The sequence below is a fragment of the Trichoplusia ni genome, chromosome 25 (assembly GCF_003590095.1).
Source record: "Trichoplusia ni isolate ovarian cell line Hi5 chromosome 25, tn1, whole genome shotgun sequence".
In the NCBI taxonomy this organism is placed as follows: Eukaryota; Metazoa; Arthropoda; class Insecta; order Lepidoptera; family Noctuidae; genus Trichoplusia; species Trichoplusia ni.
Genome location: NC_039502.1, coordinates 3522260 through 3538420, shown reverse-complemented (window position 1 = coordinate 3538420; position 16161 = coordinate 3522260). Strand labels below are relative to the sequence as shown.

At 33.8% G+C, this 16161-nt stretch overlaps 1 protein-coding gene across 5 annotated transcripts in view; it reads left to right on the top strand.

The window, feature by feature from the left end:
* The window catches only part of LOC113505227 (leucine zipper putative tumor suppressor 2 homolog), a 90805-nt gene that overhangs the window by 70052 nt on the left and 4592 nt on the right, over positions 1–16161 (top strand). For 3 of the 5 annotated variants that reach the window (XM_026887840.1, XM_026887841.1, XM_026887842.1), the window contains 2 exons: positions 4065–4191; positions 4569–4686. In XM_026887840.1, coding sequence (XP_026743641.1) covers positions 4065–4191; positions 4569–4686 — 245 coding nt within the window. Of the gene's footprint in view, positions 1–3187; positions 3629–4064; positions 4192–4568; positions 4687–11462; positions 11645–16161 lie in introns of those variants that run through there. The other 2 variants (XM_026887843.1, XM_026887844.1) reach the window with 2 other exon arrangements.

Below are 16161 nucleotides of genomic sequence, written 5' to 3'. Positions count from 1 at the left end.
TACAGATGTGCTTAAAGTCAATAAGCTGTTCGTAAAACTACAATATGGATAAAAATGTAATGTCATTAAAGGCTAGGAGTAAATCGGATTCAGATATTAGATGTTTTTAAGTTGTCAAATTTCAAGCAAAATCTCGAAAAAAGAAACGTTAAGTTTCCATTTATAAACTCACATTAACAATCTTATGGTTCCGTGTACCAATATTTTAAAATATCCCTTACGGATACGAAGCTTTTCACCGCACCTATGTTCCAATCATTCTGTTATTAAAACAGGAATTACAGTGTTAATAAAGAGAGTAGGTACATGTAATGATTGCTAACGGACTCAGTATTTCAATTAACACAGTTGCTTTACACATATGACATAAAGTAGTACATATCGGTTCTTAAAGATTCCAATTAGTTTCTTGTACATTATTAAATGTTTATTTCTCGTATTTATGTCTTTACAGCACTTTACTTAGAGAAGATTATGTCCGTTACATTAAATGTGTTGGACTAAAATTCAATATTTTGTATCCGTCTTTTTGTGCATGTTATTTTTAGGATTCCGTACCCAGAGGATAAAATGGGACCCTTTTAATATGGCTTTGTTGTCCTTACGTCTACCTTTCTCCTGTCTGTATCGTTCTAACCGTGATAGACAGTTCAATCACACTTAGTTGGTATTTTTTCTATGAATTCAAAGATTAAGGTACCGTTTTCGAGAAATTCTTAACCAAAATCTATGTGTACCGTTACGATAAAAGGCACAAAACAATGTACATTTTTATCATCAAATACCTATGTTAATTAATGTATACGGTAACATCTCTTTATTTAAAGTTGACGACTTGAAGTCGCTACTTAAGCAGAGTTGTATGCAGCTATGTGAAGTGTTCAAGTTTTTGTGACTCCCGTCAGTTCGACGTCGATGGTCGTATGGCATGCGTTTTTACGGCAAACTCCGTCATTCCGCCTGATTGATCCGTTGGCACGTTAAACAAGCTTTATGTATATTTTATTAATTACTTTATCAAAAAAGGACCATTTAATGTCTTGAGTTTTTGCCGGTGCAAGTTTTGTCAGCGCTGTTGAACTTCATGGTCTATTTCTTATAACCTACTTAATTAAACCCAGATGTTTTATGAGGAGTTATAGCCAATTTGACACTAAAAAATATTTTACTTAGCATGAATGGGATGCTGCCTTATAGTCTATATCTGTCTCATTATCAGAAACTGCTGAGCTTAGTCGTTATAAAAAGGCTTTCCAAAATCAGAGCATAAAACAATAAGAAGAATAAATTTCATGTATTCAACGAATTCTATAAATATTTATCCTTACATAAAATGACACAGAATTATGCAAGTTTTTATTAAATTACATAATTTTGTTTCTATTGTTTCCAAACTTTCGTATCAACAGCATCAAGATTTTAATGTTAAATAATAATATTACACAATCAGAGTTAACGTAAGCCTCTGTCTGTAATACAAATTGTTATTCAAACCATTTTCAATGTGAACCAATTCCTTATTCAGAAATTCTTGCAAAACTTAAATACCAAAATTAGAGTATGTAGATCACAAATACTGTTTTTGGTATTTGACTTTTGAATATTTAGCATACGCATAATCTTATGATCTATATAGATACGTATTAATACAACATATCATAACTACAGTAAACCTTTAGAAAAAACAATCTCATCACTTGGCTATCAATTGGTAAAATATTATACAAATCGATTCAGTAGGTGCTGAGATTAAACCCGGAAACGTCAGTTTTACCTCTCGAGTTAGTCGTCATCTCCCACGATCAAATCTCGCACGATCGAGGGAGATGGCACAAAATAATTTAATTTATTTTTCTAGTCGTCAACTCCCACTCTCGTGTAAAGTACAGTCAAATAAAAAATATATTTCACACAGAATCGATTATTTTAAATATTTTGATTATTATGTTGATAAGAGCAAAGAGGTCTACAAAAAAGGAATCCGTTTAATACTCGATGCGTTAAAATGATTGACAGAATACATCGAGTCTATCGATTTTAAGTTGTTAAATACATTTCAACATTTAAATAGGTGTAAAAGTAAATACCGAATAAAATGGCGGCCATAAAGATACCGCTAATGCCGCCAAGCATGTACTTATTATTCGACTAAACTGAGCATAGGATAAGTAATTCTTTTTTTTAATCACACTTTTTATTTATTATTATTCTTGGTTTAAAAAAATAATACTTTTTAAGTGTATAATCTTAAGACAATAAACAATCTAAAAAAAAATATTTGAGATGAATTTAAAGGACTTGGCCGATTTCTGCCCCAGAGTGTAAAAGAACCAAAATAAAACCAATAATAGTAAAAAAATGAATAAGGAATTTAGAAAATAGCTCAATGTACTGTAGCAGCGGTGGAAAAAAACGTACAATAAAAAGATTTTCGTCGTTTGTACTCCACTCAAAAGTACCCTTAATGTTGCCATATAGTATTCACAAAGAACAAAGTAGGGAAAGTCCGCCACTAAAGACATCGAGCTTAAAATGTAAAATGTTCATAATTAATTATGACTTACATATAACAATTATTTAAAATAAGCTTTTTGATTTATTTAAATAAATGGAACCATCAATATTATTAAATAAATAAAACTAAGTTCGCGTACAAGGAAGTTAGTCACTTTTGTGCTGACAACACTGGAGTGATGAATATCGAGCGTCTAATGTCAATGTCAAATCACATTCTCTCATTTGTAAACAATAAACTGACATTGCGCCGGTTTGTTTTTTCGTTTATAATAATATTTATATTTTAGTGTCGTAGCCCCACGCAAGTGCTCCTCTAACTAGTCGTACAGTATAATTAAGGGAAATGGACCTGTTACAACCGTGTGTTAACTGTGGTATCACAATCTGAGAACGTATCAGTCGACATGTTTTATCATCATTACCTCCCGATATGACTGTTGTTTTATCGGAGTGGTTAACTTATATATATATACCTTTTATAATTGACTGTACCAAATCAGCAATGATTTTAAGTGTCGTGGGAGTTGACGACTAGAAAAATAAATTAAATTATTTTGTGCCATCTCCCTCGATCGTGCGAGATTTGATCGTGGGAGATGACGACTAACTCTTATAATATAATACAAGTATCAATATAACACACGTCCTTTTGTAAGTCCTTTACAAAAATCGTCATTTAATTGTCATAGCATCTTTCATGCACCAGTACACATAAGTCTTAAAATACAGTTATAGAAATGTACCACACAAGTTATAGATTCCAAGAGTCCGCTACACGACTTTAATAATGCCCTGGCCTAATTTAGTCGAGAGACCCTGATTAATGCCATCACGACGTCCATATATTTTTCGCCATATATCATGTTAACGGTAACACACGCTGATGCACCAAATAAACCAGTGTTGACATTTGTGTCATGACATTTAGATGCGTTGTTGCGTACGAAATGTCAAATCCGTGCTCAGATAACTGCGCACGGAGTTATTAACTAACGAACGCTTTTAAAAATACGATTTGTTTCGGATTATAATCAGGAATAAATGGATTCGAGATTGAGATATAATAATATCACTGTTTCTTGTGAAATTTTCTTATATGTATTTTTGTCTGGTAATTGTTTGATAGTTTTAAATGCCTTGATTCGTACTTTGAATAGCAGTGATACTGTATTCATACATTTGCTATGCAAAATTACTTGAAAGCAATCATGAAAATATTCATCTTTTCGTCACGGTGCATGTCTAATTAGTATGAACTTTGGCTTATATATCCAGTTACATATTTGGCGATACATTATTATAACTTTTATTTATTTCATTGGAACCTGTACACCATGCTCTATGTTCTAAGTATACTCTATTCATTTTCATCAGTGATTAGCATTGTAGTTAATAAAACCGTTTCTTATTTGTTGTAAAGTAACATTTACCACATGTGTCACTCTGCAAACCTATCCTTGTTTTATAAAATGTTCTTAGCATTATTTGTTCTTTTAAAAACTTATCAAACACCATTGTATTTAACAAGTTATATCTTCTTGTTCCAGGGCAAATCAGTGATCCGTCCGATAGCGTTCAAGCCGCTCGGCGGGCGTCTGTCAGCGGGCGGAGAGCGATATGGCTCCACACCGGTGCTGGCCAGCAGACCTCCGTCTCATCTCACACTCTATGGCAGTGAGTATTTAAATCATCACCTACCTGATAATTCGACCTAGTTAGTTATCTAGTCGAAATAATACTAAGTGCGAGTCACGACTCGGTATGTTGATTGTTTAAGAGCCGAGTTGAGTTGAGTTGAGTTGATCTTTGTTTTTGTCTGTGAGTTGTTACACTACATTCCAGTACACCACATATATTTATTCAATATTTATTAAAAACTTTAACTCTGAAAATAGAAGATAATGCAAGAAAAACTTAAAGAGGAAGTATAGATTGCCTCTTTCTATGTTCTCATTTCTTACTGTTACTGCCATATTATAACACAATAATACACTTCTACTACAGTTCCTCATCTCCGAAACACCAATTTTACCACAGCTGTCTATTGGCAGGCTCATCAGACGTGCGCGAGGGTCGGTGGTGCGGCTCCCCGCAGCCCGCGTCGCTGTCCGCGCTGCCGCCCGCCACGCCCTCCGCGCCGATGCACCAGCGACACCACTCTGCTATCATGTAAGTTATACATTCTTTGAATTTAAATGTTTATCCATCAGCTAAAAATCTCTTTCCATGTATATTTGGTACTAAACAGCTTCTGTGTGTCAACTTTTTTGAAAAAAGCGACGGTTAATTAAAAATAAAATGATTTCCGACACAGTGCTTTTTTACTGGCAAAACAATTTTAATTTTTGTGAACGTTACGTTGTTTTTGTTTTTAAATTTGTAGTAATGGATTTAAATCACCGGAATTCGTTTTGAATAGACATAGTCCCACGGATAAATTATTTAACTAATGGACGGCAAAGAATTACAGCTTTGAGACCCACATCGTTTTAACTGTCGTTAAAGTGTGTCCAGCAACATCCGTTTAACACTAATACTCAAAGATACTTTAACTCATCTTATAGACTGTAAAGAAGTCAATTAAAGTCATAAAAGACAATGAAACTCAATGACAGTTATAAAATGTCATAAAGATTTTACTGTCATTTAAAACTTGTTGAACAATAGAGGTTGAGTGATGAACAGCTCAAAGTATACTCGATTTTAAGTCCTACTTTAGTACTTTACGATATGAAACTGTGATAAGTATAAGGTGCTAAATTGCAAATGCAACTACATTCTTGCTTACCTAAGTCTTCAAGTAAATCAATGTCATTTATTTTCGTGAACCACAAATTATCAACACAGTGTTTATGTTGTACGGTGTAAAATTTATACTTATAAATGTTTTTTTTTTTCATTTTCAACACCAGCCAGTCTGTTTATCCCGCCTATTTTCATAGCCGCTAAACTGATTTAGATCACATTTTACTACCGATGTCTTGACTATGTAAATCAAGATTCAACTCAGCTTATCGTAATCAACCGCCGGACCTAGGCCTCTGTCAAATTGCATCATTGTAGTACCAAAAGTTAATTTAATGGCCTTTAACGTTTAGAAATCCAGTTTCACAGAAAATACACCTTCTGTTCTCAGCTAACAGCAAATACAACCACACAACATAATTATCAATGCTAATAGTCGAACAGAAATGACGACACGACTTGAACCCTATGACAATAGATCACGAGCTTTCTATACCACGACAATTGTAACGTCAATGACACACAGACGATGCATCTGTTCATTAAACAGTATAATTAAGACTTCAAATTATTGTGGCGTGATGCGTGTGTTGCAGTTAGAATGTTATTTTAGTTGTTTAATGAATTTTCTTTTAAGTGAGATGTACTTTATTCTAAGTTTTTAACGACATATTTAACAAAATACTATCATCTACCTTAGAATTTTATTATCTGTGATATGCCCAAAGACATTAACATCATATAAAATAACCTTACTCTTGAATAACTGATAAAAAAACTTTACAATCTGTTGCGTAGGTTTAAAGATTTCAACCTATAGGGACAGATATACAAAGGAAGCGACTTCGCTTTATAATATGTAACAAAATAATATAGTCTTAATTCATTCATTACTTCTCACGTGAACGATGTAGTAATGATGCAAATTTATACTAGCGAAACTTCATATGCAACAATTTTACTAAATATTAAAAATGTTTCATCACATAAATACATTAGAATATGTAACCTCACCTCATGACTCTCCATTAGAATTACACAATGTTTCATATTCGGTACTCTTCTTTAGTCATTTATTTTAATGTCAGATTCATCTACACGACCGCAACATAAACACGCCTCAAGCTAGTGAATGAGTTAGGAGCCGTAAAATGTTACTGAATTACACCGTAGCTGTGTTCATTCACCAGAAAGAGCAACGTGTAATTTTATAAACTGTTATAACATTCATGTACGATACGCCGCTATGTTACAAGAAAGTTTTTATTTCATAGAGTAAAAGGTATTTTATCGGTGTGAGTGTAAACATAAATGCACACTCCACCTGTGTTGACCACATGCTCTGTGTATTATTAGAAATCTTGAAACTCGTAAAACGAATTCCAAATAATTGAGCAAAAGTGGTCAAAAATACGAAGAAAGTTGCAGATTTCGGCAGATCTGTGTGATAAAATCGCTACGTAACAGCTGGCATATTCAACTCAAGTTTTTTTTATTTCGGTTGTTATTCTTTTGCCTTTCTACCAAACCATAATTTCGCTTTATTTATTCGTTCATTAATAAAGCAAAGAGCGTTTTTCATCGCGTTTGCTCAGCAATTACATCGTAGCGGCAAGTTACTGGCGGCACGCGCCGACATTCGTGCGTCGAACTGACTAGTGGCTAGGCGGTTGCTCATACGCATACATGGTATTATCAAATGGTGATTTTATTCGTTAATGCGTGTTCCAGTGAATAAAATGTGATGTGCATCAGAAAGTGAAAGTTTTGTGACATGTTTAAGTAAGTTTGTGTTTATGTTTCAAACAAAAAATTTGCTGTCTGTCATAAACTATCGTGCATTGATTACCGTTCAAAAAGAACTTTAAGTATAATAACTTTGAATTATATTAAAAATACCAAACCGTAGATTGAGAACATCGTTAGACTCTTTGATGGTTAAATAGGATTGACGAATAGATACATCGTGATTGAAATCACTAAACAATCTTGTATCAAACCAAACGTTTGTGTCAAGGACTTGGCACAAGACAAAGAATGCAAAATGTGCATAATATTTAGTCGCATCGTAAGTACTAAGGAAAACACTGCTGCGGGCGAATACCTATGTAGGTTTCATTAAATAAAAACTGGCTGTACTATATTCTGTGGTACGTCTATTCCCATTTTTTGCGATTTTTCGCTGTCACGGTACACTGTCTGCGAATAGCAGTGAGCTAAAAAGAACCAACTAGTAACTAACAAAAAATTACAATTCTAATTGAAATATTTTTGTGCCTGCTGCCGGCTATTAAGGTGTTGCCATGCTCTCAAATTTGACTTACTACTTATTACATACTTGTACTATTCAGTGCCAAAAAAATATGCCCAGAAAAATCGTAATTCAGGCAATTAAACGCCTCTCCCTATATTTCTATCCCAAAATTCTATTGTAATGCTAGGCTTAAACAAATATGAAAACAAACTACCTAAATTGCATGCAATCCTTCGCGGCTCTACATTAACAACACTTTTTATACAAAGCAACCAGTTTCTATTACTCAATACTTATTCGTATTGTGACGAAAATCACTGTCAAGGACACTCGTCAATGTTTACCTCGGAGTTCAATTGTGTTCATACTCATAACAAATTTACTTACATTTACGTAAATTGCTACAGACTAAATAGTAAGAGTTTGTCATCACAGTGAACCTTACGCACATCTTGTAGTAATTGCGTCTGAAATTGACTATGATATCATTGGTAGACTACCAATTAATTCTATACATTCTGAGGCAAACCGTGTCATCAGTATGTGGGCAATTAATGCCTGTTTTCGCTACCCTTATCCAAATAATTGCGGGTCATTTCTTGCACTTGTTATGTATACAATTACCTGTTTGTTTCTCATAGAATTTTTGACTTTCCGTGCAAAAAATGTCCTTTAAATTTTTAATAATCACGTAACTGACAGGGCATTCTGATGTGAATATGTTAAATCATGAGAATTAAAACCTATTCCGACCGAATGCGTTCCTTTATTAAGTAGCACATTTCTAAAGCACTCTTCATTTTGGAATAGGGTGGCCCAACCGCAGCTGGTACTATAAAACTCAATAAAATACGTTTTAACGTCGAAACATGTTCGCTACTTCCCTTCCCGCAGTTATTGAGAGAAGTAGGTTAGTGCTCATGAATGAATGGGCTATAGTGCTATATTGTTAGGCCATTGTTTCGACCACTATGAGTTCGTTCAATCAATAAAGGCGAGAGTTTTAGTGCCCGTGGTTGAAAGTACGTTATTGTGTGAAAATGTACTTCGAATGGGTTTGTTTTGTGTCGATTCTGGTACTTTATTTTGTACCTTTGCCCGATTAAGTACCAATAGGTACTAGTAGGTAGAGTACAACATTAAGTCGGTTTTTTTTAGTTATATTATGGGATATGGTGATGATGCTCGATTTTATATCACAGGTTGTTGGACTTGCGTGTTAGTTTGTCACATACAATTCTAAAAGTGAAATACTTGGTTACGCTCCTCTCTGTTAGTTTGTTGTCTATTGTTTTGTAATAATTGATTAAACTTCAATTAATTGTAAACTACTAAGTACCTACTACACAGTTACATATTCACAAGATCAAATGAAAACTCTTACTTAAATACAAATAAATACACAAACCGTTTAAAAATTTAAATATATATAAAAACAACAACACAATCATTGACAAAGAATGTCATTATTCATAATATTTAGTATTATCAGTTTGCAATTCCTCTGTTGTTGTACAATCAGCATCTGACAATACAATTTCCTTTACAGTCATGGCTCGATAAGAAAATTGTGTCACACCCACCAATGATACATAGCTTCTGCTAACTGGTTCTCCTATCTCGTAGTTACTAGGTAATTAGTTATGGCTATAAATGAATGTGGTTCGTAATTTGTGTTGCTTCATTTAATTAAGAGATCACATATTTGTCGTAATATGAATAAATGTAGAGACAACGTTGGGCAAATCAACAAAATCGTATTCTTGAATGTATTTTCTATTTTTTGATTATTTGGCTGTTGATTTTTTAATCTTGTTTCTAGTTTTAAATCTGATACCACGGAATTTCAAAATGATATGTGTATAGTTATAATGACCAATATCTGTTGCAGCTAAGCAAGTGTAAATCTGTCTTAGGCAATTACTACCTACTCTACTGTAAATCTCAATTAGATTGGTGATTAAGATAATAATTTGGTATTCGAGTAAATATCTTAATTAGTAAGTCAAGTAGATTTCAATGATAAACAATCTGAGAAGATGAAATGCATCAAATATTATGAAATGTAAGAAAGTGGAAACTAATAACGTCAGTAGTCGACAACAAGGGTTTTGATAAGTGACGTCACATGAGATTGCAAATTACCTACCGATCATTTGAAATTAAATACAAGTGAAACTAGGCATAAAAGCAAATCTCTGACTGTGCTATTATATATCTATATCATCTTCATATTTTACCGAACTATTTTTTAGTTGAATACCCAATTTTCTACTATTCTTTCCACGGACGTAAGTATATAAATTCGTTTCTGCCTGCAAGGAAAAATCTCATTTAAACTACGGATTTCAGTTTCAAAATCTCGCTCAAATTCGTCACTTAAAAATGTTTCACATACATCACACCTCAGCGGACTCAGTTTATTACATAGTAATCGTTACGTTATGTTTGGTAACAATAACGTCGTCTTGCTAGATTTGTGATAGATAACAGCCATCGTAACATCCTGGATGAGTTACTTAAGCTGTTACACCAGATTATTGCTGATTTTGATCTTGCTAATCTATTGTTTGTTGCGTTACTGCTTCGTCAACAAGTCACTGTATTGTGATACTGTGTAACACGATCATAAAAGGTGGTAAAGTTAGTACGCACCAAAGTAGGCATAAAAATTAAAGTGACCTAAAGAAGCCCTTTTTTCTGTTAATAATAATCTCTTAATATTTATATTCTGCCTAGTAAAATCACAAGATTTTAAGAACTCGTCTTAATTTAAGTAATTATTTATTAAACTAGCCACCAGTACTCGCTTCTAAGGCGTAAATCACGTATACGAAGATTAAATCGACTTAATTTTTGAAACTGATACTCATAAAATATCCTAGTTTCTCAGTAGACATGCAAACAGAAAATACTTTTTCCACCAAGTCACCCGGAGTCACCTAATGAGCTCAACTATGAACAATCTTCAAGCAATCCATCTAACTTGAAATATTAGTTAACGTTAACAGAACGTGTTATTAACGTAACAATTAAGATGAGTTCGCGTTTTACATATGGCCTTGAGAAATAAAAACGTTAGTACACAATGCGTCCTTCTTAGATACTCGTGTAATGTAATATCGTGTATCCGGTCGTGTTATCAGAACTACTAACATCTAGAGCTACTACAGATTCTGTGAATGTTATCTTTAGCTCTCAGAATGAGGAATAATGGATTCCTTTTATAATAGTTGTCACCTTTAGATATGTAGGTACATATATTGCTGACTAGCTGTCCCGGCGAACTACGTACCGCCTAGCAGTTGATGTCGACTGCAACGAATATTTCAAGAATAAAAGGAGCCAAATCGGTTCAGCCGTTCTCGAGTTTTAGCGAGACTAACGAACAGCAATTCATTTTTATTTATAACAAAAGAGAAGCTGAAGTGTTCGTTATATTTACTTGAACTACCACAGTTATTATTGAAATATGTAGTTTACGTTTTTTCAATCGGATTAACCACTAAGGATTTAATTCTTGTTTCGCGGAGGGTTTCAAAAATATTTAAGTCACATGCACAAAGACGCTCAGACTCAGGAAAAGCATTCGTCGATCTTATAAACTATTGTGACCTAATCAGGGCCCCAATTCTGCTATTTACAACGGCCGATAAATGAATGGATGCTGGTATTTATGTTTGCAATAAAAACAGTAAGTCAATGAAGCTATGTTAATTTTGACGGCCTTGCTTTATTTAAGTATTGGTACCACTGTAACTATTAGACCGATTTAGATGAATCGATTATCAACGCACCTTCGTCATTGATCTAAATAGATACAGACGTAATGTTTTTATGAAACTGAACTCATAGGTTATTGTTCAGCAATATTTTACAAAATACAATCGAAAGTTTGAAAATGACAATACCTATGTGAATCATCAATTAATTTCAATTACAATTCTTAATTTGACAAACGGTTTTTGACATTCGTTAATTGTCGTCGTCAGTGGTGTAGTGATGATTCAAATAATTCAAAGATATTAAATCAAACTAAATGAAAGCTTCTGAAAGTGTATCGTATTATCTTTGTGGTTTGAACTATTTTATATTCGGATTTCTTCCATGTTATTCGGGTGGTATGAGGTGAGTGGTGTCGTAAGAACCAGAATATTATTTTTTATTTGTTTCACTGTAATGCAAATAAGAAAAGGGTTTTAGTCATTTAAAGTCTGACACTTCCTTCCGCTGAACCTGAAGGAGTTCTTTGTTGATTTCCCATCCATAAGAAGAATGTTAAACTTTTTATTACATGTCATTCTGTCATACGACTGTGTCAGAGTTCATCTGATCAACACTTTCCCAAAACTAAGGAAAGATTGCTAATTCCGAGGGCACTTCCCTTGACCTCCAATCCAACCTTACTAAAATAACACAGAAAGAGCAAAGCTTAACTTGTACTTCCACATCCATCACAAGCGTGTCTAAAACTATAGCCTTCATAAACCAGCCAACAATAGGCCTCCGGAGATGAGCCCAGGAACCACGCTCCGTCGCCGCTACCATCCATCTCATTACCATTTACCAAAGCATAATTGTATGTGCGTGATATTTCGCAAAACTAACATTGGATGTGTTGGTACAGTCCACCAATCACTTTTTTATACTACTTTGATGATGATTTACAGATTCTTGTGTCAAAGAAATAAGGTTTATTTTCGAAATATACGAGTTGATCACTAGTGGGTACGTACAGTACAACGCGCATTACTGATAACACTTGATTTTATAGTTTCAAGTCGTAAGCATAAGGTCTAGTTTTGAATTGTATGTGCTGTTATTACCGTACGGTAGATTTGTTCACGCAAAGTGGTATCAATAAGGAAGGTTATCCGTATTAGGTCCGTTGGTTTTCTACTTTCTTGATATTTCCTTGTTCAGGTTTCTTGAGGATATAGACATCCTGCCTCACTTCCCTGTAAAGGATTAATTACTGTATATCTCTATCAAAATAACCGGTACTTAACATTTCCTGACGGATGTTTGGTGAGATATTCCTGGATCCATTTGAACTCTACAAAACCCATGCTAAACAAGATATTTATCGAGTAGTGTGTTGTTCGGTGGCACTGTGAAATACTTCCTATTTTCATTGTTTTAACACTGTGTTTCATGACCATAACAAGCGGTCGCTAACAATCTAATAAAAAATAAAAATATCGTTGACGATTGTGCACACACACATTACAAAATATGTATAAAACTCAATTTGAAAGACTGGTATTCCAACAAAGCATTATATTGTGTCCGATGAGACTGATAACCACGCGAACAGATGGGAAAAAGTACTCTATCAGTGAAAACATTGTCAACAATTACTGCAATTTAATAATACACCACAATACGCTTTTCCTCGCAGTAAACTGTTTACAAGGCGCCTATAGCTTTCATACACTTTCTAGTCTAACGCCAACAATAAGTAAAGTAATTTAACTTTACGCACATAGTTATTAGCGATTATTTACGCTATCTATTCATGTAACGCTTGAAGAAATTAAAGAAGGAAAATGGCTAGTATTAAATGGTAAAGTACTGATAATGTTTATCAATAAGTACTATTATAAATTGTTTGAATTACAGTTTCAGTGAAGTCCCTAACAGTGTATGCGAAAAAAAGTCGTTCTATTACTTAACAAGCTCTGTTGATTAAGTTGCATTTATTAGCTAAGAATGTAAGAAAGTAGCGGAGGGATAAAATAAATGTGTTAGATATACAAACAGCTATTTTTCAATAAAAACAATGCTTTGATTCACATTTTTCAAATGAGACAAGTTGGTAGATATGAATGGCGACCAAGCATTGCGTATTCCGTAAACCAGGACCAGCGAAAACCACCCAGAGTCTAAACTCGGTTAGTCCCAATGAAAGGGTTGTCTGCCTTGAAATTAATCCGAAGCAGTAAAAAGGAGGAGTAACAAAAAATTATCATTTTCTGCTTAAATATAAATTATTTTTTATGTGCAAAATATGGAGTTTCTGCTCAGTGCTCTCTGTTTACCAAATATATTCGGTGACCGTAACGCCTAACGTCCTACATTAAAAGGTCCGCCAGTAACATAAAATTACACATAATTGTCGCATACAATACTAGCATTTGGAGCAGAAATCTGTATTTTAAGTTACAAAACCTGTTGTAAAAAGTGAAATTAATTGACAATTTATTAAATGCTATTTAATATTTATTACAAAGGTACTTTAAATTGCAGTTTATTATGCCATTAAAATTATGGCTTTGTGAGCATTAAAAAAACAAAGTTTTTTTTTGTCACTTTCGTTACGTTAAGTGCAATGATACTAGTTGCGCGGTTCAGAAATGTCATTCATTTTAATATCCTTCTGAGTAATTCAATATCCTTCTGTTTTATTATCAATTCAAACAAGAGCACTTCGAATGTTGTTCATTGTTCAAGCCTCTCGTCTGATCGTACCTAACTAGAGGTTTGATAGTTTGATACTAATGTCTATTATAATGTCGAACAGACAACATACCTAAAGGACATTTTCTGTCTTATGTTAAGTAAACATACATTAAAAACAAGGATACATTTTATTATATAACATATGTTAGTAAAAATGTTGCTCTACAAGTCAAAAGGCCGCACCATAAGGAAAAACAATCCAAGATTTTGAATCGTTAATTTTCTCAATTTACTTATGTAGAGATAAAATAGAGCAACTTTTTGAGAATTGTCCATCTTAAATTTTAAAATCTAACATTCCCTGTGAGAAAGTGCAAAGACAAAACAAGTCTAAAATTCATACAATTATTCGAAAAATCATCTCTGACCCATCTTCCACATAAATCTCTTGACATTGGCACTCCAACCATAATATAGGCACAATAGATTCATAAGGCAGAGAGTAACGCTCGGCCGGTGATGCAAGACGCGCCGCCGACCGCGACCGGCCTTTCATATAACATCGTTAATGCACTTGTTTGGTGTACTGTTAGCATACTGGATAAGTACTGGTTAAACTATACCATAGCATAATGTAGAATATTTTTTTAAAAACAAAAACATGCAGTCTTCTTGAAATAAAATACTAGGTACTGAGCCGAACTTGATGATTAAGTAGATAATAAACGAATTAAGAACCTCAGCAGCCTAAGATAGATTTCGATGGCCCACAATATGGGGAGACCTATGAGGCAGTGGACCAATATGAGCTGATGATAAAGAACCTCCCCTTTTTGAGTAAAAAATTAAAGTGAAAACCAAGTATAGACTATGTCGTGGTGTGTCGCAATAATATACACTCATTATTCCCTACTCAGTGTCCAATTAAAAAAAAATCATATTCGTTGCTCGGTCTTTAAGCTCAGAATGTGTTAAGCTTAACATCAATATGAAGAGTCACAATAAACGCTGGTGTGAACGAAGTGTAGATAATTACTGGCACTTAAAATGACGTCATATCACTTTGTAAATTTCTGTTGCTAAACTAGTTTCAACCCCTTTCTCCTTACACTGTAGATTAAAAACAAAACACTAACAGCTAAAAAGAAAGGCCAGCAAAAAACTAAACGATATGATTTCTCGTTTCGAATTAATTTAATAGTTTAAAGAAACATTAATTTTTATAAAACATTCCACCTTCTACGACTTTCTTGTTATATCGTTTATTGTTTTAATGACCACTATTTATATTTTTTAAACTCGTTTGACGTCATAGAACATTTAGCTATCTTCATTTAATGATTGCACCATTTTCTTCTCTCCTTTCTTCAAGGTTACATTTCTGTTATGACTTCGTCAGTTAACAAAAACTTCAAATTCAGTTACATAACAAAAGGCAATCAAAACACAACAATGGTAATAAATATAAAAAATACATCGATCTTCGTTAGCGTACGCTTTCATTCATGTAAGAGTGTTACGTAATCCTAATGATAACGGCATTAACTTTGATCCTATTCAAAAATATGACATGATCTGAGATTTATTGACAGTCATTTATTCCGAGCCTTCAGAATATATAGATGAGGCTCGTGAGAAAGATCTAGAAGTTCTCAAATGTTAAGTACCGTTCTTATCTGAGAGGTCTCTAATAAATCTTGAACGTACTGTACACAGGCAACCTACCACGACATCTTAAACTAATACTATTGCAGTTGTAGGAGCGAGAAAGCGCACTACAAGGTATAAAGAGGCGTCCCTTTTCCACACCTGCTATAATAATACTTTAAAAGTCGTTCGTAGGTCCTCAGTTCATGTTTAATACATAATACTTGAGAGCTTTGGTCACTAGACCAGATTACAGAACTAGGTATTCAGGTAACAAGCTTACGACAGGTTGTAAACAAAACTATAAAATAGCTTGTAAACGGCTTTACCGTTTGCGAGCTCCCTGATACTAGCTCAATGGGCGATAGATACTTTACATCGCTTGTTCGATGTCTTTACTTCACCCCATAAACGTTAAAAGCTAGTTGTAAAGTTTCCGTGTGACATCTATAGTAACACGTAAAATTATAATTATTGGCTTTGTATTTAACGATGGTACGTAAAACCAGAGATGAATGTAACTAGGTTTGAAATTAGAAATTCTAATTGATGTCTCCGTCAATGCAATTTACAGCACCTAGGTATATGTAATGTTT